General features: G+C 36.4%; 1 protein-coding gene across 1 annotated transcript; it reads left to right on the forward strand.

Annotated features, from left to right (window-relative positions):
• Positions 1-10,209: 10,209 nt before the first annotated feature.
• Positions 10,210-23,761, forward strand: LOC133851275 (topless-related protein 3-like). The gene is made up of 25 exons (XM_062287613.1): positions 10,210-10,550; positions 11,396-11,575; positions 11,676-11,789; positions 12,777-12,935; positions 13,460-13,634; positions 13,761-13,890; positions 14,409-14,524; positions 14,653-14,788; positions 15,860-15,972; positions 16,213-16,282; positions 16,356-16,429; positions 16,512-16,619; positions 16,695-16,787; positions 19,673-19,800; positions 20,017-20,254; positions 20,346-20,513; positions 20,603-20,689; positions 21,276-21,428; positions 21,508-21,618; positions 21,729-21,908; positions 21,991-22,119; positions 22,215-22,310; positions 22,629-22,811; positions 22,895-23,070; positions 23,307-23,761. The coding sequence occupies exons 1-25, from the start codon at positions 10,471-10,473 to the stop codon at positions 23,503-23,505; spliced, it is 3,396 nt and encodes a 1,131-aa protein (XP_062143597.1). The 5' UTR covers positions 10,210-10,470; the 3' UTR covers positions 23,506-23,761.
• The last annotated feature ends 98 nt before the right edge of the window (positions 23,762-23,859 follow it).

Consider the following 23,859-nt stretch of genomic DNA (forward strand, 5'->3'; position numbering starts at 1 on the left):
ATTGTTGTCTCTTGGTGGCTTGCTTGATACATTGGATTTCTTCACCACTGTTTATATAACAGCCACCTTTCTCTTTGTTCGTAGCCTCCTTTTACATGTAACCTTACGAGGACTAAGCACCTTTTGACAACTAGAAGATGCGACAGTAGCTGGAATGCCAAAAGATTGATTTTCGCAACGCCACAACTCCTTTAATTGATCAATTCTTTTCATTAGTTCCATGCAACGTTCCTCCGTGTTTACTGATGCGAGCGACAGTAATTCCTCAAAATTGTTTCTCACCTTGTCATATATTTGGGCATGTGGATTCTCACCTTACGAGGACTAAGCACCTTTTGACAACTAGAAGATGCGACAGTAGCTGGAATGCCAAAAGATTGATTTTCGCAACGCCACAACTCCTTTAAATTGATCAATTCTTTTCATTAATTCCATGCAACGTTCCTCCGTGTTTACTGATGCGAGCGACAGTAATTCCTCAAAATTGTTTCTCACCTTGTCATATATTTGGGCATGTGGATTATCACCAATGGCATCATAACTACTCTTAACCTTCGAGTACTCTCGCTTAATATCCTTCCTCCATCTGTCAAGAACATATCTTTGTGGCAAAGTTGTCACTTTCTTTGTCCGTAACACGGAAAGTGAATGCCTACATAAGATGCCTCTTACTTCAAATAATGCACATGTGCACTTCACTTCCAATTCATCTTCATTGAAGTAAACAATAAATGTCTTTTCTATTAAATGGTCTCCAACGGCAACATATTCAATAACTTCAAACGTAGAAATTGCACTTTCACTTTTGAGATGAGAGTTATTACAGGACATTATTTTCACAAACTGATCATGTACTTCTTTGAACTTCGCATTTGTGTAGACAACTTGAAACTGTTTCTCAAACTGCAAGGCACTTATACATGGGATTGTGCGATTGAAAGAATCAAAATCAGCACGTGTCTCACTCTCGACCATTCTCCTTAAAGCATTATCATATTCATCAACTAATTCTTTCAATGTGGTTCGTGAGTGCACGTAACCATCAAAAAATGCGTTCATACTTTCACTTCGCTGTGTAGTATTCATTCCCGCCCAAAACGTATCTTTCATGTATGCCGGCACCCAAAATATCTTATCCATATATAACCCATTCAACTATGCATTATCATGAAGATCATACTTCTCCAGTAGATCTTTCTAATTTTCCTCATATTCTTCACATGTTTGAGAGTCATACAAACACTTATTTATGGCACTCTTAATGCCATCAAAATTAGCATGTGATCCAAACTTTTCAGGGAATTTTTTCATAATGTGCCACATACAATATCTATGTCGATTTTCAGGAAAAACAATAGCGATTGCATTTTTCATAGCCCTATCTTGGTCTGTCATAATTGCTTTAGGGGCTTGGCCATTCATGCACTCCAACCAACATTTAAACAACCACACAAATGTGTCTGTATCCTCGCTTGAAATTAGTCTGCCCCCAAAAGTATAGATTGACCATGATGATTCACTCCTACAAAAGGAGCAAATGGCATGTCATAGCTATTGGTCAAATACGTTGTGTCAAGCGTAATAACATCTCCAAAGAAATCATACACTGCCCCTACTCCGTGCATCCGCCCAAAAAATATTTCGTAACCTACAATCATCATCCATATCTATCATAAAGTAGAAGCCACTATTCTGCTTTTGCATTCTTCTGAAGTAATCACAAAGTGCTTGGGCACCCCCTTTACTAAGACGAAGTTCTTTTGCCTTGTTAATATAATTCTGACAATCTCTCTCTCCAAAAGAAAGACTCTCAAACCCCCACTTTCAACAACTAATGAATTGAAATTCTTACTCAGACGTATTCCTGCTCTATCATTTAGCTCAAGTCTTCTTTTTGCAGCATCATTAATTTTCCTATTGCTTCTAAAAAATCTCGTTTTACCCGGGCTTAACGAATGATTATGCGTCAGCTCAACTTTACTCAAAAACCACATTCCATCACCACATAATTTCGCACAAATCCTGGCACCACACCCTGTTCTATTAGTTGTTGGAATTGGCTTCGCAACATCACTTGTTGTAGCTCGCTCGTCACCTCCACGAGTACATATAAGCACTACGTAACTTTTTATACCCTTCGTTTTTCTCAAGCTTCTATGCGCTATACCAAACTCAGCTTGCTTAGCATACCTCCTATAATAAAAGCAAACTTCTTCTATTGAACTAAAAGTCATTGATGCCTTCGGTTCTTCAATTTTCTCATCATCCTTTAACACCACAGGTAGTACCACATTTTCTTCCTTATCACTCAACTCTTCATCTAAACTAAAAGTCATTAAATCATTCGGTTCTTCAACTTTCTCATCATCCTTTAACACCACAGGTATTACCACATTTTCTTCCTTATCACTCAACTCTTCATCTGAAATAAACGTCGTTAAATCCTTCGGTTCTTCAACTTTTCCACCCACATCTATCCAAAAAAGAATACCAAGTGTATTTATAAAAATGGATAATTGCACCGTTGGTCCCTGTGGTATACCATAATTATTTTTCACTCCCTATGGTTTAAAAAGTTCATGGGAGGTCCTTGTGATATGCAATAATTACAAATCGATCCCTGGCGTCAAATTCTGTTAAATTTTTTAACAGATTCCGTCAAATGCCACGTCAGCGACACGTGTCTACCGTAATAAAAAAATATTTTTTTTAAAAAAAAATAAAAATACTTATTTTTTTAAAAAAAAAAATTCAAAAAACTCAAGAAAAAAAAAAAACTGAAGGGGCCGGCCACCCCCAGCCACTGGGGGTGGCCGAAGGGGGTGGCGCGCGGCCATCCCCAGTGGCCGGGGGTGGCGCGCGGCCACCCCCAAGCCACAGGGGTGGCTCCGCGCCACCCCCGGCCACTGGGGATGGCCGCGCGCCACCCCCTGCGGCCACCCCCAGTGGCTGGGGGTGGCCGGCCCCTTCAGTTTTTTTTTTTCTTGAGTTTTTTATTTTTATTTTTTATTTTTAAAAAAATAAGTATTTTTATTTTTTTAAAAAAATTTATATTTTTTTATTACGGTGGACACGTGTCGCTGACGTGGCATTTGACGGAATATGTTAAAAAATTTAACAGAATTTGACGCCAGGGATCAATTTGTAATTATTGCATATCACGAGGACCTCCCATGAACTTTTTAAACCATAGGGAGTGAAAAATAATTATGGTATATCACAGGGACCAACGGTGCAATTATCCCTTATAAAAAAGTATAGAATAATAATAAAGAAATAAAAATAAAAAAAGTGAAAAATCTAACCATTTTGATGGTCATCTTGATGGGTTAAAGCACCGTCAAATTCACCCTCGTTATCCAATCGTGAACTTGAAGAGTCCATTTTGAAAAATGCTATATTAAAAAGCACTACAAGTTAATTGAATGGAAAAATGTAAGAATTTATTAATAATAATAAAATTCTATTACACACTAGAGAATTGTAGAAAGAGTAAGACTAGACATAAATATATAACACAAGAATAGTGAGAGCGAGGCTCTCTTACTCTTGATTAGAGATGAGGGATTCTAATTTAGAAAATTATTGTCAAATTTATTATAGAAATCTACTTGCATAATTAACGTCCTCCTATGGTTAATTGATAAAAAAAAAATAAACTATAGAAACAAAGGGAAACAACCCCAAGCAAAACATCTTACTCTAGACGAACAACTAAACAAAACTACAAAAGAAACAACTAAGCAGCAAGCATGACAAAAATTACCCAGCGGAACATTTATTTATTTTTTTGGGATGAATTAATCAAACAAACTCAATACAATTTTCTTTCCAGTAAACACTGGAATCTCGGTTCCAACAAGAAACGAAAACTACAACCTCTACAAAACAGAGCCAAATAGCATTACCAGACAGTTGCATAATCAATTAGCAAATAGTATTACTCAGTTTGGTTTGCTTAGAGCACAAGCCAGCCTATATCAGATTACTAGTTCCACTGCCATATCCAAATATAAGAATGCAATTGAAAGTAAGCACCTAGAAGTAAATTTTTAATTTTTAATTTTAATTTTTTTTTTGTGATAACTTAAAATTATTTAATAGCAAGAATGCCTTGGTGAGCTAATCATATGTTTAGCATGAGAGAAGTAGCAAGTTCCATGAAAATATACAACCAGAGAAGATTAGAGAAGCTAATCATAAACCAACAAAAAATAATTTATGGCATAAACAAAAAATAATTTCCGGCATAAAAAAAATAAAAAATTGGGCATTCCACTGTGAAGCAGCCAAACAAAAAATTCACCCCTTTTATATTGTAGCAACAGACCCGGCCAGAGAGAGAGAAGCTGGCGAAGAGACGACCGAATTTGCTAGAGAGAGAGGAAATATGCCGGAGAGAGAGAGAGAGCGAGAATCTGCCGGAGAGGGATGCGCCGGACTGAGACGAAATTTGCCGAAGAGGAGATCTGCCTAAGAGGGAGAGGAAAAAAATTCCACTGTCCGTGAAGTAGCCAAAAAAAAAATTCACCCCTTTTGTATTGTAGCAACAGACCTGGCCACAGAGAGAGAGAGAGAGAGAGAGAGAGAGAGAGAGAGAGAGAGAGAGAAACCTGTTTTTTTTAGCGTGGCTGGCCGAAGACAGAGCTGAACTGAGGCGAAATCTGCCGGAGAGGGACGCCAGACGATAGAGAAGGCCGGCCGCCGAGAGAGAAGCCGACGAAGAGACGACCGAATCTGCTGGAGAGAGAGGAAATATGTCGGAGAGATAGAGAGAGAGTGAGAATCTGCCGGAACGGGACGCGCTGGACGTCGGAGACAGGCGATCGCCGAGAGAAGTCGGCGACGTCACTAACCGGAGAGGAGATCTATACAGAGAGAAATTTCAGAGAGAGAGAGGGACTGGGCAGCGTTGGAGGATGAAATGAAACTTGATTTTTCCCTCCAACCGGTTTCTAGCCGCATGAACCAAAAAAAAAAAAAAAAAAATATTGCAAGCCACTTTAGCTTGTTGTGTGAGTGTTGTGAGAAATTTGTGTAGGGATCATTTATCTTTCCCTTAAGATAAATGCCTGGGCCCCACCCCCATGTGAAAGGGTGTTGTGCTTATGTTGTGTTGGTGTTGTAAAAGTAGCATTTCCCTTAAGATAAATGCTATAAATTAAATTTTTGATCCTATAATTATATCATAATATTGATGTAGCAGTTTCAAACAACTTTTTTTTTTTTTTTTTTTTTTTTTTTTTTTTTTTTTAACAAAGATAATTGAAACTACCTTATTAGCATTTTGAGATAATTGTCGAATAAAAAATGTGAGACTCATTTGGTAAAACTTTTGATGATATTTTTTATTTTTTTGAATTGTAATGTAACATAAAAATAAAAATAATTGGTAAATATTTTGTATTTGGAATTGTTTATTAATTGCTTTTACTTTATTTTTGCTAAAAAAAAAAGAAAAAGTGATCCTAACCGCCGACCTGTGTTGGTAACTGGTTTCAAGCATTACTTTTATATTTAATAAATAATTAATCACGTAAAGGTCCAAATCCAAAATTTCACAAATATCGCGGTGAAAAGGAACACAATAAAGAGAATTCGGTGGAAAGTAGCCAGGAACACGCGAAATACCAAAAACTCCGCACGGGACGATACGAGATCCGTAATTTCTTGCGAAAAAACGGCCAGTTACCGTCCTTGTCAGTGTGACGCACAACGTGTGCACCATACGCTACCAGCAACCCTTTCCGTCAGAGCAAACCTCAGTACCTCACGCGCCTTTGGTACGGTGCAGACTCAAAAAGCCAACTGGCCAGGTGGCACGTGGAGCAGGCGCCGAGGTTTGTGGGCCCCCACTTGATGGCTCTGTGTTTTCTGGCTCCGAAATGCCGGAGGTGGATCTGATTCACTCAGCTATCTTTTTTCCATTCATTTTTTTTTAGTTTATTAATTTATTAATTAATTTATAGCTTTTCCGCTGTCCTCTTTGGAAAACCCCAAGAGACGTAACGGTCCTGACAAAGTGACAAGGTGGTCACATTAAAGAGTCGGGTCCAATAGGAAAAAAGATTCAAACCAGCCCAAAACTTTTGAGAAATTTCTAGGAAAAGCCATAGAACCACCCCTCCACTTGACTTCTACGTAAATGTCACGTGTAATAAGTCACCGACATTGTTTTCATGTGCATTCTGACCAGACGCGGTATGCACGGGATTATAAGATATTCAGCATTTTTATTATTATTATTATTATTTTGCAAATTATTAACAATGTGGTCACCAATTATAACATATGAAACATACTATCATTTGACTAAATAGGTTTTTAGTTGCTCAAGCAAACCACAGGACACGTAAAAAAGGTGCTAATAAAACTAATATTCCATTAGCAAATTAACAACAGATGAATTTACTCATATTTATTGTTTGCATGGTTGAAGAGTCGGTGGAACACCCGTAAGTCATTGCAGTAAAACAATCAAAATTCGAAGGTAATTAGTGAAAGTAAACTCGAACAATTTATTTAATAAAGCTGCCATTATTTGTCATTTTTTACTAATTAACCATATAAAAATGTGATTAAGCTACCTGGGTGTTGTTTGGATCCAAATAGGTCCCCTTCCCAATATCTTAATGAGCAAATCTAAAGTTATCGTACGTCTATCAGAAAAAACATAGGTTAATAAAAAATAGTAAATTTAATTATTTAATTAAAATATTTTAACAATTTTTACTAATATCAACTTAAAATATGCAAATGCAAATTGTCATAGGAATTGTAGGAGCTCTCTTCTACTAACTTCTGATCAGCGATCGCCAAATTACCGGCCACCTAGAAATTAAGTATACAAATATAAAGCTCTTTTTTTTTTTGGTTTTTTTTTTTTTTCGTTGTTGTTGGGAGTGAGCAAAATAAAGCATTTGAATCATTAATCCTTTGAACAAATATATTATTCCATACGGAGCTCACAAGTCATAAATAAAGTAATGTAATTATGTCTGGGTTTTACCTAATACCTAGAAACTCAAGAGTCACTAAGGATTAAGCCTCCATCTAAGAATTACTTATAATATACATTTATTACTGTTCAGGATGGGGCTGGAATCCACCACGCTTCTTTCATAGTGGCTATATTTTGTTAGCAATTATATGAGCTTTGAAAAAATATTCATTTTTATTTTAATGTTGAATTTATACCTTGCTTCTCTTTTTGGATGTATCAAAAGTATAAATTAAATGTTAAAAAAATAAATCTTTTATTTTAAATGAGTCATGTTAGGTACGCATTAATAATTCAAAAAATAAATCGCGATATTCATTATTATATCATCTTTAAGTATTTTGATAAGAACGATGTATATTTTATTTTATTAATAATTCTTATACTCAATTTGTATTTTATGGAAATAAATATTATACTGTTACGTGTATTGTTACATCGTTTTGTAAATATTGTAATTGCAAGCTTTGTAAATTGTTATGTGATCAATCAATTTACATTTTGGTAATTGTCATGATTAATTATGTTGACTATTCACTACACAAAATTTAGGAATTTACATCCTTTTAAAAAAGTCCCCAAACCAAAGAAAAAGGACATTAAAGCAATGTATGACCTTTTAAACAAGACACTTGTAAAGTGTAGTAAGCCTTTAGTCTAGGAAAAAATTCTGTGACCTTTTAACCCCAAACATCAGAAACTCACGTCCTAAAGATGTAAACGTCTTTCTTTATCTTCAAGTCGTTTGAGAAACGTCTTCCATAATTTGGTGACCCTTTTTCAGGGACGTGAGGTTTTATACTCTAGCTACGTTTAGAAAGGCCGCGTCAACATAATCGACCTTAAGTTTTTAGGCTTTTTTTTTTATGTAAAACGACGTTAATCTGGAATAATAATTAAAAAAAAAAATTCAGATTTCTCAGAAGCCAAACAGAAAATTCAAAATTAAAAACTGATGAAATCGAACCTCACTCTCAAACCATAAAATAAAATATTGTAGATATGTTTGTAATGGCACACTTGAGGACTCTGTCCTACATTCTATTTATAACCAAATATACATGATCTACAATTGAATTTGAAATTACTTTAAAAAAAAAATTACAATGAATTTGGAATTACAAACAATGAAACTCATCTAACAATGATTTTGTTACAGAATTCAAAAATCAAATAAACTGTAGATGACATCATCTGAGACAATCTTCGCTAGCTTTTGGCCTAGATCTCACGATATTGAGGTCGAGTAGGAGTTTCCTCTCGTCGGCGCTAGAGACATCATGGAGATCGAGCTTAGAGACGGGGTTTGTGGTGCGAACGAAGCAGGCGGAGTCGAGCTTAATTGTAGCAGAGGAGGCCGGTCTTGTGGTAGAAAGCGAAGAACTTGACCGCTAGGAACATCGGCGGCGAGTGCGAAGGCGAGGGTGAGGTTGCCAAAGTCGGAACTGCAAAGGAGGAAGAGTGGAGAGTTTTTAACTTTTTTTACTGACTTGGACTTGGGAGTTCATCCAACAACGGCGCAGAAGAAGAAGAAAAAATATAGGGTTATTTGAGGAATGAATGGTCAAGATTGAAGGTATTAGATGGCTAGGATTTAATCTTTAAAGATTAATGGTTGCACAGTTGGCGTTGAGTGTATGACAACCGTTTTTACAGAATTCAAAAAAATAAAACCACTTGCTTTAAACTAGCGGTTTTAGTTTCAATTTTTTATTAAAATTTATTTAGTTGAAAGTAAAAGGACGAAAAGTAACTCAAATTTATTTCAAACCAACGCCTATTGCAAAGTGACGCTAGAGGCCAATGAGTAGTCATATATTTTAAAGGACAAAAAATAAGAAAATTAGGAGACCTTTACGATAAATTCATCAAAAAGTTGCTAATTAAACTCTACATATTATGTCACTTTAATAAAGGGTAGTAGAAAAAATGACCTAAACACCTTGATTTCAACGACTTAACTAAAATATGACTCTATCTCTTAGTTGAAAGAGTCATTTTTACAAAAGGTAGTGATACTATGCAATTAACAACGTTTTTGCAAAAGGTAGTGAATAAAAAAGACGTTAAAGACTCCATTTTTTGTAGTGATTACACCCGTTTGTAAAGAACTCCTAGCACCTCTAGCAACATCCAACCCAATAAAGATATCATATTCTCAAATTTTACTTTCTGCACACTTTTTTTTTATTAAAAAAAAAAAAAACTAGAAATGCCATCAATTTTACTATAATTATTTTATAAATTGATGTGGTATCTTACTTGGCAACTACTATGTCAATACATTAAAATTTTGAATGATGTGTCAAAAACTTTATAAATATTGTAAATTTTATAGTGTCTAGCAATGATCTAAAAGAGTAATGCTACCCATTTATGACATACATATTATGCTGAATGGTACGATGTGTTTTAAGTGACATATAGTATATATGTAAATTTTATAATATAAGCAAGGGCGAAGCTATTACTTAGAATTTGAAGGGTAAAACTGAAGAATAAAAAAATTTAGTAGGTAAAATTTTACTTTTCAAAAAATTATAATAATATTTAAAAAAAATCGAGGAAAACATGATTGCTTGAGGGCTGTGAATATAAGCAATTTAAAACAAGTCATATTAATAAATATGATATAATATATATCTAAGCTACTTAAAACATGTAAGATTAATAAATATGACATAAATATAATAAATGAGGTAAAAGAATAAATTAGTGGCTCTTAAATTAAAGATTCCGTCACCCTAAATAGAAACGGACAGCAAGATTAGACAAAACAAAAAAAGAAACCGACAACCAAACTCGCGGGTCCCACCATATCTCTTTACACGGCGCGCAGAAAACGAGCAATAAAAAAGAAAACCACAAAACAAAAATAAAATACCGCGAGAGAATCGCGAGAGATTGGCGTCAAAGACCATTCATTCCTCTCGGTGCAGCGCCAAACAAGAAAACAAAAAAGCGGAAAGCGACAGTAGAGAAAAGAAATGGGGTATCGAGGGTACGAATCACGATACGACTGGACGTGTGTAGCGAATATTCACTAGATTTGAATTAGTGGTTTCGAATCCGGAACACCCTTGCGTTTGCCTTATCACTCACGCAATGATAGCTTATCAACCGAACACGATAAGTTACTGTACTTATCAAATAGGACACTGTGCTTATCACTGATAGGTCAGTAGAAAGAGAAAGGACCCCTGTACAAACGCATCGAAGATAGCGAGACCAAGTCTCTCTTTCTCTCTCCCTCTCTATATATCTCCCTTATCCGCAGCCTTTGAAACCCTAGAATCCTAGTAATTCGTGCAGTGAAATCCTTGGAAGAAGCGGAGATTTCGGGGATTCTGAGGCGGTTTGAGCATTTGTGAGTTTGGACTGGGACTGGGAGTGCGTGTTTTGGTGGAATTTGGAGTTTTTGGAGGGTCTGGATATTGGTTTTTGTTTGTCGGGGGTTCTAAGCGGGAAGGATGTCGTCTCTGAGCAGAGAATTGGTGTTTCTCATACTCCAATTTCTGGAGGAGGAGAAGTTCAAGGAGTCTGTGCACAAGTGAGTCTCTCTCTCTCTTGCTTTTTGTTTATGCAAATATGTGTTTATTTGTGGATTATGTGCTCATGTGTGTTTGGCGTGGAGAAAATGGAGGGAAATGGCGGGAAAGATAAGATGGAAGTCGTGAATTTGAACTTTGTGTGTATGTGTTTATGAATGTATCCTGGGATTTGTATAGTGAAAAAGGAAAATTGTGAATTTGAGGCTTATATATATGTGCGTCTTTTCAGTAACATGTTGTGAACTTGGTGACTATGACTGAGCCGAATAGTTGTATTGATTTCAGTTCAGTGGATTTTTTTTTGGCTTTGGTCTGGTTGTAGGCCATAGAGAGTATGGAATTTGATGTTGTACTAGCTGTTTTCCTGAAATTAAAATTAGAGTGTGTTCAGTTTTGGAGAGAAATGAGGAAAAGGGAAGGGAAGAAAAGGAGGGAAATTTTTGAAAAGAATTATAGTTTCTGTTAAACTGAGCAATATAACTGCAGTAGGTGCCGCCGAGTGGTGAGGTTGTCTTATTTGGTCACGACAAATATAAATTTAAGATGTAGGTTCTTATTTTTTTTTTTCTGCTTTTGGCTATTGAGAAATCTGGGAATTTGTAAATCTGAATATGAAGAAGAAATGGAAAGAAAGATCTCAACTTAACGAAGCCATCTAAATTTATTAGAAGGGCTGAGTGAAGAATTTAGGGACTAGGGATTCAACTAATGATATATCTTAGACTTAAGTGTCTTATTTTTTCTTTCCATATTCGTTCGGCTTTCTTTTTCTTAAATTAAGTAACTTCATGTGAATTAGTAATCATTTGGCTGTTTTTGTCTAAAAAAATGTTGCTTTTTTTAGGCTTGAGAAAGAATCAGGGTTTTTCTTCAACATGAAGTACTTTGAGGAGAAAGTTCAGGCTGGAGAGTGGGAAGAAGTAGAGAAGTATTTAGCGGGATTTACCAAAGTTGATGATAATAGATACTCCATGAAGATATTCTTTGAGATCAGGAAGCAGAAGTATCTTGAAGCACTTGATCGGTATATTTAAAATACACGTATTGATATCGTTTTTAATTCTTTATCTTTTTGATGGAAAGTATAATTTTGTCTTCTCTTTGTGTGTTAAATTATATTATAGGCAAGACAAGGCGAAGGCTGTTGAAATATTAGTGAATGATTTGAAAGTATTCTCAACATTCAATGAGGAATTGTACAAAGAAATCACTCAGCTATTAACTCTTGGCAATTTCAGGTAATTTCTTGCACCTCTATGGCAAACAAATTTATTAGCAGGCATAATATTGAATCTATTGATCAGCTACTTTCTTTTTAGATCTGTATAATTAATGAAAAAAAAAAAGGTGAGAAAAGAAAGTTACATTGAATTTCTATTTTTGGAAAAAGAAAGCTTTGCTTAATTGAGCCTAGTTAAACAACTTGGCCCAGTTTTTAGATGAGTATTATGTTTAATAAAACCTAAGGTAACATATGAGACAAAATTCATGTCTCATTGCTTTACTTTTCCCTTTTTTCCTCGTAAGGATAATGAAGCATCAATCCTCCATTCAATATAATTTTACGAGAAGTGGTAGGTCTATACGTGGTGTAGTAGCTAGAAATTGTAGTTTACGACAGTGAATATAATAAATAATCTGAGCACATGACAAATGACAGGCATGTAGAATGGTGTCAGGATTGTGATGCAGTTAGTAGCACCAATATGACAAGCCTGTGAAGGAGTTTTGAAGCTTCTATAGTGACCTTAAACTATCTTCTTTACTGAATATTTGCAGAGGTTGGTGAATCTTAATGTGTAAGTTGGTGATAAAAAAATTACAGTAGGAGAAAGAAAACATAATTATATTGATAGGCTACCAAGGCAGATTATGAGGTTGCAAGAATTTGGTTCTTGCTTGCATATAATTCATTATTTCGAATGCAATTTGTAATGATCTACTATTTGAGTTACTCGCCAAATTTATCAAACGATGGCAATGTGCTTAAAATGATAAGCCTAATCTGAAGTTTCCTTTCCCTAATACTCCTCTCCCCCAACCCAAAAGAAAAAAAAAAAAGAAAAAAAAAAGAAAAAAGAGACCCAAAGTACCAAGGTAGAATTCTACTTTCATGAACTCCGATTTATGCTACTGCCTGTATTATATGAGTTAATGAAACAAACCAAAGAGCTTCTTATATCTGTTAAAACGTGACCATTTTCTTTCATGGGTTCGAATTACAGGGAAAATGAGCAGCTCTCCAAGTATGGTGATACCAAAACAGCTCGTAGCATAATGTTGATCGAGCTTAAAAAGCTCATAGAAGCAAATCCCCTCTTTCGTGATAAGCTTGTTTTCCCCACTCTGAAGTCATCAAGACTGCGGACTTTAATAAACCAAAGGTGTGGCTGATATAAAATGGGTTATAAGCAAGCTGAAGTTTTTATAATTTATTCTCTTTAGTTTGCCTTTATGCTATCTTTGCATTTTCTAAATCCTCTCTGCGTGTCAATTACGTTCAAGAAGCTGCGTTCTTGTCTCCTTTTCTTTTCTAAGTTCCCTTTTCTTAGCAGAGAATTCTTGTTTTATTCTGCCACCTCGTAACACTAGCTGAGCTTGAGTTTATTTGTTTGTTCCCACTGTGTGGGGAATTAGTGAACTGCTGTAGCTTATCTTGATATGTTTACTAATCATCTTTATGTCCTTTTGTAAGAAAAGTATTTCCTTAAATGAGTCAAGCCTTTTTCCTGTGCTCTCTCTCTCTCTCTCTCTCCCCTTCTTGGTATGCAGTAAGTAAGAATTGCAAGGATATGGAGGATGATCATTGCTTTACTTCATGTTATCATATATGTAGCTCTCCTTTGTTCTGCTTTTTGTGCCTATAAATGGTTATTTGATATCTGATCTGTGACTATTTTGTACGTAGTTTGAATTGGCAGCACCAGCTCTGCAAGAACCCAAGGCCAAACCCGGACATTAAAACTTTATTCACAGACCACACTTGTGCACCTCCTAATGGTCCTCTTCCACCAACACCTGTCAATCTCCCGATTGCAGCAGTTGCAAAGCCTGCTGCTTATACCTCACTTGGAGCTCATGGTGTATGATATTGTGCACCTTAGAGGATTTGATATGTTTTCTTTCTCTTTTTATTAAGCATATTTAGGATCAAAAACTTCTTTTGTTGACTAACTAGTTTTTTTTTTTTTCCCTTTTAATGTGTGTAGCCCTTTCCACCAACTGCAGCAGCTGCTAATGCTAATGCTTTAGCAGGTTGGATGGCCAATGCTTCTGCTGCTTCATCTGTCCAGGCAGCTGTTGTTACTGCATCATCCATACCTGTTCCACAAAACCAAGGTTAGCACTTTTCTTGAGCGGAAATGGGCATTGAAGTGGTTCATTTTACTTTGAAAGATAAATTCATGGTTTGAATCATGAAGAACAAGCAATTTCTGGCAGATTGTGCTGATAACATTTTTCTTCTTGTAATGAAAATTGCCCTAAAATTTTTCAAAACTAATTTTATTTTTTCAGTCTTTTTTTTTTGGGGGGGGGTGGTGTGTGGGGGGGGGGGGGGGGGGGGGGGGGGGGGGGGGGGAGTATGAATGAAGAGGTGTTGAATATCACCATCAATGGTTTCTAATTTCTGGTTGCACGTTGAATAAATTGTGGTAATGAATTTTTTATAATCTTGTAAACTTTGAGCCTGGATTCTATTGGATATTGGAGGCTCCTGGAAAATATTTGGTCCGATGATTCACTCTGCTTCAGCAGATGTTCTCACGTTGATTTCTGCTTTAATTATTTCTCAGTGGATCAGTATGCATGGCATGATACACTTTTTATTTTATTTTATTTTTTTAAATTTAAAACAGTTTCAATCTTGAAACGTCCAAGAACACCTCCAGCAACTCCAGGTATAGTGGAGTATCAGAGTACAGATCATGAACACCTAATGAAACGACTGCGGCCTGCTCAATCTGTTGAAGAGGTAATATTGAAAATATTTTGTTTCCTATTTGTGATGTTGGAATATCTCATATTGGCTTTTGTCTTTCTGGTACCAAACTGAAATTAGTGATAAATCTTGATATTGCATTTCTGTGCCCCACTTTTCAGGTCACATATCCGACTCCCCGACAGCAAGCTCTTTGGTCACTGGAGGACCTGCCGAGAACAGTAGCTATAACAATGCATCAAGGATCCACCGTCACAAGCATGGATTTTCATCCTTCTCACCACACATTGCTTCTTGGTAAAAAGTTTCATCCCAGTCCATATTGCGGTTATGTAACAGCTAATTTCATACCAAAAAGATTACAGTTTTATTTTTGGGAAAAATATAAAAAAGTCCCATGAACTAACAACCAATTTTAGAATAAATCCCTAAATTTTCAAGTGTACTAATGTGACCTATCAAATTACCAAACTGTGCCAAAAAGGTCACTTTTGTCGAAATATTCCTATCATACCCCTATTCTCTTAAAAACTGAAAAAAAAACTAAACTATATATATATATAAAAAATGGTAAATGCAAAATCAATCCATGTGGTTGACCTGAATTACAAATCGCTTACTGCGGAATAAAAAAAATTCCAAAGTCTTCAAAGTAAGCAAAAAATAACAATTTAGTCATTGTAGTCAAATTCCGTCAAAATACTTGGCAGATTCTGTTAGTGTCAACGTCAACACCAATGAAATGATAACATGTGTCACTCTTACTAAAAAAAATCAATATATGAAAAATATACATCTATAAAACTAAATCACTTCCTACAATCAAATTCCGTCAAAACATTTGACAGATTTTGTTAGTGTGCCACGTTAGTATCAATAAAATGATGACACGTGCCACTGTTAATAAAATATATAAAACTAAAAATAAAGGCCATTTTAGCATCAATAAAATGACCCTGGCTTCCAAAGGCCACCCCAGACCCCAGATCCACCATTGGGGGTGGCTCGAAGGCCAACCCTCCCCTCAGGTGGCCCACGAGCCACTCATTTTCTTCTTTTTTTTTTTTATTTGTTTTTTAATTTCTTTAACTTTTTGGTTTTATATTAATATTTTTTAAAATTTCTTTATTGTTTTTTTATTAATCATTTTGTTTTAGTTTTTAAGAGAATAAGTGTATTATAAGAATATTTCGACAAAAGTTACATTTTTGGCACACTTTAGTAGTTTGATGGGTCATATTAGTGCACTTGAAAATTCAGGGGGCTATTCTAAAATTGGCTGTTAGTTCAGGAGGCTTTTTTTTTTTTTTTTTTTTTTTTTTTCCTTTATTTTTTATTCTTATTGCTGACCCTTAGTCTGTTGATCAGTTGGTTCTAATAATGGTGAAATTGCCCTCTGGGAACTTGCGTTGCGTGAGAGGTTGGTTTCAAAGCCATTCAAGATATGGGATATGGCAGACTGTAGTACATTGACATTTCAGGTTTCTAGTCTCACCTTTTAGTGATAGTTTGTGTTTTAGACACTGGCTTGTTATTTATTTCATTATATCCTCTTTCCTCCTTAAAATTAATATCATAACTTAAAAGTGAAGAAAATGTTTCTCGAAATTATGTCAATACTTTGGCATATCTATTAGGTTTTATTGGAATACTAGTACTGTCATGCTTGAGAACATGGAGCTATAGTCATGTTGGAATCTTACATTTGAGAATTTATACAGGCTTCTGTTGCCAAAGATACACCAATATCTGTCAGCCGAGTTACATGGAGTCCAGATGGAAATTTTGTGGGTATGTGCACATAGTGATTGACAAAAAATTTTATGCTGCCAGTGTGGATGACTTATTGGTTTTCTTACTGCAGGGGTTGCATTTACCAAACATTTGATTCACTTGTATGCTTATACTGGGTCGAATGATCTACGCGAACATAAAGAGGTAAAGTGATATTGTTTCTGCTTGTTTATCAAGGCAAAAAATATGAAACTGTAGAGTGACTCACGTTCCTCTGTCATTGTAGATTGATGCCCATGTTGGAGGTGTGAATGACTTGGCTTTTGCTCATGCAAATACTCATGCAAATGAACAACCATGTCTTGTGTCCTGTGGAGATGATAAGCTGATAAAGGTGAGAAACATTGTCATCATATGTTTGGGTTTATGAATAAATCTCCACATTATCTAAATGGAAGAAGTGAAACAGGTGTGGGATTTGAGTGGAAGAAAACTATTCAACTTTGCCGGTCATGAGGCACCAGTATATTCTATCTGTCCTCATCACAAAGAGAACATTCAGGTATGTTAGAAAAAGAAGAAAGCTTTATGGGTTGTCAACGTTTACTCTTCGTCCCCTGTAGCATAATCCTCAATTTTCAAATAATGTGAGAAGGCTTTCAAGCCCATTCAGTGCTTTCATTCCAAAATAGTACTTTATAAGATACCAGGTTTTTTCACATGCAAGCGAGGCTTATGAAGTAGTTTTAAGGTTGATTAAGCATATTTTTACGCAAAACTTAAATTTACTTATTAATTAACACGTAATGGTCATAATAAAACCTGATTATTGTTCGACGACCTTCATCTGATAATTGCCATCATCTAGCCCATGGTTGCTGCTGCTACAACTATTTATGGGTATATTAAGTAGAGTCCTATCTGATGAAATGCAAAAAAATTAGTATATGTGTACCTTTTCTAGCTGTTCAACAATCTTATTGATTTTTTATTATTTATTTATTTTCAATTCAATCAAAGTGTAGAGGGGTGCAACCCTTATACACGGGGAGTATACAAGAGAGCCTCTAAATGGGACGAGAAGAGAATAAATTTAAAAAGTCTACATAAGTAAAATCATTCAAGCAATGGTGGGACGCTATCCAAAAATATAACATATTAAGCAAACGCTTCTGAAGCTCCACCATTGATGTCTTTACATCTTCAAAGAGCCGCGCATTCCGTTCCTGCCAAATACACAACAGTAAACACAATGGAGCTAACCACCAAGCTTCTTTAACATGACCAAACCCAACTGACGCGCCCCAACTAGTCAACAACGCTAACATTGTTCGTGGCATAACCCACTCTACGCCCGAATAAAATAAGAATAACTCCAAAGATCATGGGTGACTTCATAGTGAAGCAATAGATGATCAATAGACTCCCCGTTCTTCTTACACATACAACACCATTCAATCACTATGACATTCCTCTTACGCAAGTTATTATTGCGTCAAAATTTTACTCAAAGCTGCTGACCATACCAAAAAAGCCACCCTTGTTGAAGCCTTAACACGCCAAATACTTTTCCATAGAAATGATGGGCCATTTTTCCTAATAAGCACTTCATAATAGGATCTCACCTCAAATAAACCCTTTTTAGAGGGGTTCCAAACTAACTTGTCCCCCTCTCCATGTTGAACCGAAGTGGAATAAAGCCGCTCTAAGAGAGAAAGAACCATCTCCATCTCTATCTCTCAATCCTGGATTTGTCTCATAAAAAGAACATTCCATTGAATAACTCCATTATAAACGACCAAGTTATCCACCACCATCACATCTTTGTTTCTCACAATACTAAACAGAACTGGAAAGCACTGCTTCAAAGATCTATCCCCACACCACCAATCATGCCAGAAACTAACATGTGACCCATCCCCCACCTCAAAACGAACAAAATTACAAAACTTCTCCTATCTCCTCCTAATATGTTTCCACACACCCACTCCAAAAGAACCTGACACGTCTTTCGAACACCACCTACCATCTAGGCTCTCAAATTTTGCATCAATCACCAATCGCCATAAAGCCTCTCTCTCCCTACCATATCTCCACTACCATTTACCTAGAAGTGCTCGATTAAACTGGATGAAGTTGTGAACTCCCAACCCATCTGAATGCAAAGGAGTACAAATCCTATTCCATTTCACTAAATGAAATTTGGCCTCATCTCCAAAACCACCCCCAAGAAAAGCCTTTTGAATTTTATCAAGACGATTAGCCACCCTCATTGGAATAGGAAACAACGACAAGAGATACGTAGGAAGATTGGAAAGCGTACTTTTAAGAAGAGTCAGCCGCCCATCCTTTGACAAATACATACGCTTCCATCCAACCAACTTCCTTTCCATTTTCTCAATAACACCATTCCAAATAGACACAGACTTGTAAGATGCACCCAATGGCAAACCCAAGTAAGTCAAAGGCAAAGAAGCGACCTGACATCCAAGTAGGTGAGCCAACCCTTCGACATCCTTTACCGCACCAATAGGAACAATTTTTGATTTTTCTAAGTTAATCCTTAAACCTGAAGCTGCCTCAAAGCATAGGAAGATACACCTCAGATGTCGAATTTGTTCTTCTTGCGCACTATAAAAATCAACGTGTCATCAGCAAACAGTAAATGATTTTACAACTAAAGCCTCGGACTCCCTGGATCCCATTGAAAGCCCTGTCAAATGGCCTTGATCCAAAGCAGCGATCAGCATCTGGCTCAAAGCCTCCATAATCACCACAAACAATAATGGAGAAAGAGAATATGAATGACAATTCCACAACAATGATGGCTCCTCTTTGCATCCAACATTCTTCATGACACAACTATTCCCACCGGTACTATACATCTAAATTGCACCACCATTACTCAAGTAGCCCATGCTGCCATCACCACTGCCACCCTGTAACTACAATCAACTTGACCACCTGTTGAAGTCAGTAGAATGGTTAATGCATCTGTGAAGTAGGGTAGGGGTTTGCAGTTAAATCATACAGTTACCCCCCCCCCCCCCCGGCAAAAAAAAACTTGTTACATTGCATTACATCATTAGTGCCGGCTTTTCTATTGCTATTACACTAAAGTTGCCGCATGATGACAGACCTGACATCTTCATAGCGACCTTTGTGCTGTCAACCTTCAGACATGAACTTTACTATGCCATGACATTCATTAGACTACCACTATTTCCCTGCCATCTCCATCATTACTACTGCTTTACCTTTCCATGTCAATGATTCTTTAATGCCACCTCCCACTACTCATACCACCTTTTTGTCATGATGTGTTCTGTGCATGAATTGTGAGTATGTAGCATCATGTTATATATATATATATATATATATTTTTTTTTTTTATCTGGTGAAAAACATGCTTCAGTGGCATTAAGGGTTGCACTTGTGAATTTGCAGTTCATATTTTCAACTGCTATTGATGGAAAAATAAAGGCCTGGCTGTATGACACTTTGGGTTCTAGAGTTGATTATGATGCTCCTGGACGCTGGTGTACTACAATGCTTTACAGTGCTGACGGAAGTAGGTAAGACTAGTCAAATCTATGATACAGCGTAAAAAATATGGGAGTGGCAAAATTTTGTAAATTTTATTTATTTTTTATTTATTTTTTCACTCCATTCCATTTTAGATGTGTCTTTTATGATGTCTTGATAAAGTTGTTGTAAAAAATCATTATTACCACTTCCTATTTAAACTGATGTTGTTTTACTTCTGATTCTTTTTTTAATCTCCTTTTTAGGCTGTTCTCTTGTGGGACAAGTAAAGATGGGGATTCTTATCTAGTTGAATGGAATGAAAGTGAAGGAGCAATAAAGAGGAGTTATACTGGGTTTAGTAGAAAGAAATCAGTAGGTGTTGTGCAGTTTGACACAACACAGAATCACTTTTTGGCTGCTGGTGAAGAAAGCCAGATAAAATTTTGGGATATGGACAGTATCAATGTTGTCGCCAGCACCGATGCCGATGGTGGACTCCCGGTCAGTATTACATGGTTGATTTTCTAGCTCTTGTAAGTGACATCTCTGCTTTATAAATTAGGCTCTTACATATTCATGTCAATTGTTTCAGAACCTTCCTCGTTTGAGATTCAATAAGGAAGGGAATCTTCTTGCTGTTACTACAGCAGACAATGGATTCAAGATACTTGCAAATGTTGCTGGTATCAGGTCTTTAAGAGCAATTGAAACCCCATCATTTGAAGCATTAAGATCGCCCATTGAATCTGCTTCAGCTAAGGTTGAAACTATATCTTTTAGTTTTATTTGATTTTTTCCTAAAGAATATTTAATTTATAGGATCTATTGCAATCTCATTTTTGTGTCTAGGTAACTGGCTCTTCTGCCATCGCAAATGTTAATCCTGTCAATTGTAAAGTTGAAAGGAGCTCCCCTGTCAGGCCTTCTCCAATTCTTGTATGCAGCTTGATCTTTATTACTTAAAATATAAAACTTTTGTAAAATATATATGTTCAGCAGCAATTATGCATTTCTGCATTCAACATATCATAAACAGGAACAGAAACTATATAGTCCTCTGATTTCCCTAGTTCTGTGTTCTAGCTAAAGTATAACAAGGTAAAAAAAGCAGTCAACTCATTTCCCTCGTGTATTAAGCTTGGTTTCCACTTGCAGTGCCCTTGCATGTTGGGCCTGCCTTTCTAAACCTTTTGCTTTGATGTGAGGGGAACATACTCCTCCACTTGGAACATACATAGTGATTGGTTCAAGAATGTGGGACTGAGCTGTTTAAGGTTTTCTTTCTGCTTATGATATTACTTTTGCTTCTTGGGAAAATCTTTGTCCATTATTGTTCCTTTTTCCCCCCATTTCTTCCTTTCGTTCTTTCCTTCTTTCTCTCATTCTTTCTTTTCTTTTCTTTTTTTTTTTTTTTCATTTTTTCATTTTTTTTCTTTCTTTGTGTGTGTGTAAATATGAGGCACTTCATTTGGGAAAATACACCATGGCAAAGTGTTTATTTGTTTTGATTTTGTCCTTTAAGAATGGAGTTGATCCCATGAATAGAAGCATGGAAAAGCCAAGAACCGTGGAGGATGTAACTGAGAGAACCAAACCCTGGCAGCTATCTGAGATTGTGGATGCCGTCCAGTGCCGATTAGTTACCATGCCTGACAGCACAGATTCTTCCAACAAGGTGCGTCGAGTATCTTGTAATTAGTGATTTTTTATTATTATCTATTTGATGGTGCTTCAAGTGTCCCATTTATACTTAGGTTGTTCGACTTATATATACAAATTCTGGTGTCGGGGTCTTGGCACTTGGGTCAAATGGTGTTCAGAAGCTATGGAAGTGGACACGGAACGAACAAAATCCAAGTGGCAAGGTAATAACTAGCTTGGAGCGAGTTCACTTATACTTTTCCCTCTATATTTGGTGAATGATTGCTTGAGATTTTTCTTGGAGAAGAGATTTCTGAAGTCTGTGTGTTTGAAGGCCACTGCCAGTGTCGTTCCACAGCATTGGCAACCAAGCAGTGGTCTTCTTATGACTAATGATGTCTCAGGTGTCAATCTCGAAGAAGCAGTTCCATGTATAGCACTATCAAAGAATGACTCGTATGTAATGTCAGCCTGTGGTGGAAAGGTTTCGTTATTTAACATGATGACATTCAAGGTATGTCTCTACATACATGTTTGGCAAACTTTGTCCAAATTGGGATTCTTAATGGTTGACCATAAATTTCTCTTGTTTCTAGGTAATGACAACATTCATGCCACCACCCCCTGCTTCTACCTTTCTAGCATTTCATCCTCAAGATAACAACATCATAGCTATTGGAATGGAGGATTCAACCATCCACATATATAATGTTAGAGTGGATGAGGTAATTACTTCCTAAAATTGCTCATTTTTTCCCCCCTCAAGAAGTTTGTGTTGCTGTCTTAATATAAACTGATGTAATTTATCTGTTGTTTTTAGGTAAAATCAAAATTGAAGGGTCACCTGAAGCGGATTACCGGTTTAGCTTTTTCAACAAATCTTAATATCCTGGTGTCTTCCGGGGCTGATGCTCAAGTAAGTGGCTTATAAGGTTCTTTTGCTCTGTTCAAGATTTATACTACAAAACAGTACTAATAGATGGATAAATTTGTACACCATCTATTGTGTGACAGTTTGTCTTGGAGAGGTTCTTATCTATTCTACTTGTCATCATTCAAAGCCTGCCATTTGTTGCTTTATCTTAAATCTGGGGGCCAGTTTTGAGGACATTGTACAAGCCTGCTGGGGCACATTTCATTAATTATTAAATCTAAAATAGATAAACATTTTAGGATGATGTCCTTTGCTTATAAGTAGGTTCTGGTTTTAATAAATGGTAACTATTTTTTGCAGCTGTGTATGTGGAGCATTGACACGTGGGAGAAGAGGAAGTTAGTAACAATCCAGATACCTGCTGGAAAGGCACCTGTCGGTGACACTAGAGTGCAGTTCCACACTGACCAAATCCGCTTACTGGTGGTCCATGAGTCACAATTGGCTATATATGATGCCTCCAAGATGGACCGCATCCGGCAGGTAGGAAGCTTACTCAAATTTTTGCAAATGATTTCTGGTGACAAACTTGGTACCTGCCTAATCTTATTCATTCTTCTGTGCAGTGGGTCCCACAAGACGTGCTGTCTGCACCCATTTCTTATGCAGCATACTCCTGCAATAGTCAACTAGTTTATGCCACCTTTTGCGATGGTAATATTGGGGTGTTTGATGCTGATAGTCTGAGACTAAGATGTCGTATTGCCCCGTCGGTGTACTTGTCCCAGGCAGCTTTAAATGGGTAAGTTAGGGCATCATGGCTTGTATGCGGAAGAAATAATATTCTCTTTAATTTTTCTGAAATTTGATTGTTGGTATTTAAGCATGTCAAAAGTTATCATAACATGTTGACACTTGATGTGTTGGTCGGTACATGCATATTTAGTAAATCACAATTTGCTTGAAATGCATAAAGGGTTTGGCCTACTAATGTACAAGTGAATGATGCTTTTTAATCTGTGTTGTAATATTTTGTAGAAGCCAACCTGCGCACCCGCTTGTTGTTGGGGCACATCCACAGGATCCCAACCAAATTGCTATCGGACTGACTGATGGGTCTGTAATGGTGATAGAGCCATCAGAATCAGAGGGGAAATGGGGATCAACCCCACCTATGGATAATGGGATACTGAATGGCAGGACAGCATCATCCTCTGCCGCAAGCAACCACCCCTGATCAGGCACAAAAATGAGATTCATTGTGTTTTACTAGTGAAGTTCATCCCCATCTGTAATTTATCAGCCTAGATGCTTAGGTTTTTATTCTCCCATTTGTTCCTTGTCAAAGGGGAAGCTTGGACATAAAATTGTTAATGGTTAGAAATATGTTCTTGTATACCTAATTTGTTGTAGTCAACTCATAAAAAATGAATTGCATCTTGTAATCTCTTGTTCCTTGGAGCAGTTGTAATGTATTTATTTTTTCTTCTCCATTTGGTAAATGAATTTAGTGAATTGGATAGCCAAGAAAGTTTTTTTCTTATTCACTTCTGAACTGATATAAAAAAGACAAAAAAAAGAAAAAGAAATT

This window comes from Alnus glutinosa, chromosome 12 (genome assembly GCF_958979055.1).
Source record: "Alnus glutinosa chromosome 12, dhAlnGlut1.1, whole genome shotgun sequence".
Classification (NCBI taxonomy): Eukaryota; Viridiplantae; Streptophyta; class Magnoliopsida; order Fagales; family Betulaceae; genus Alnus; species Alnus glutinosa.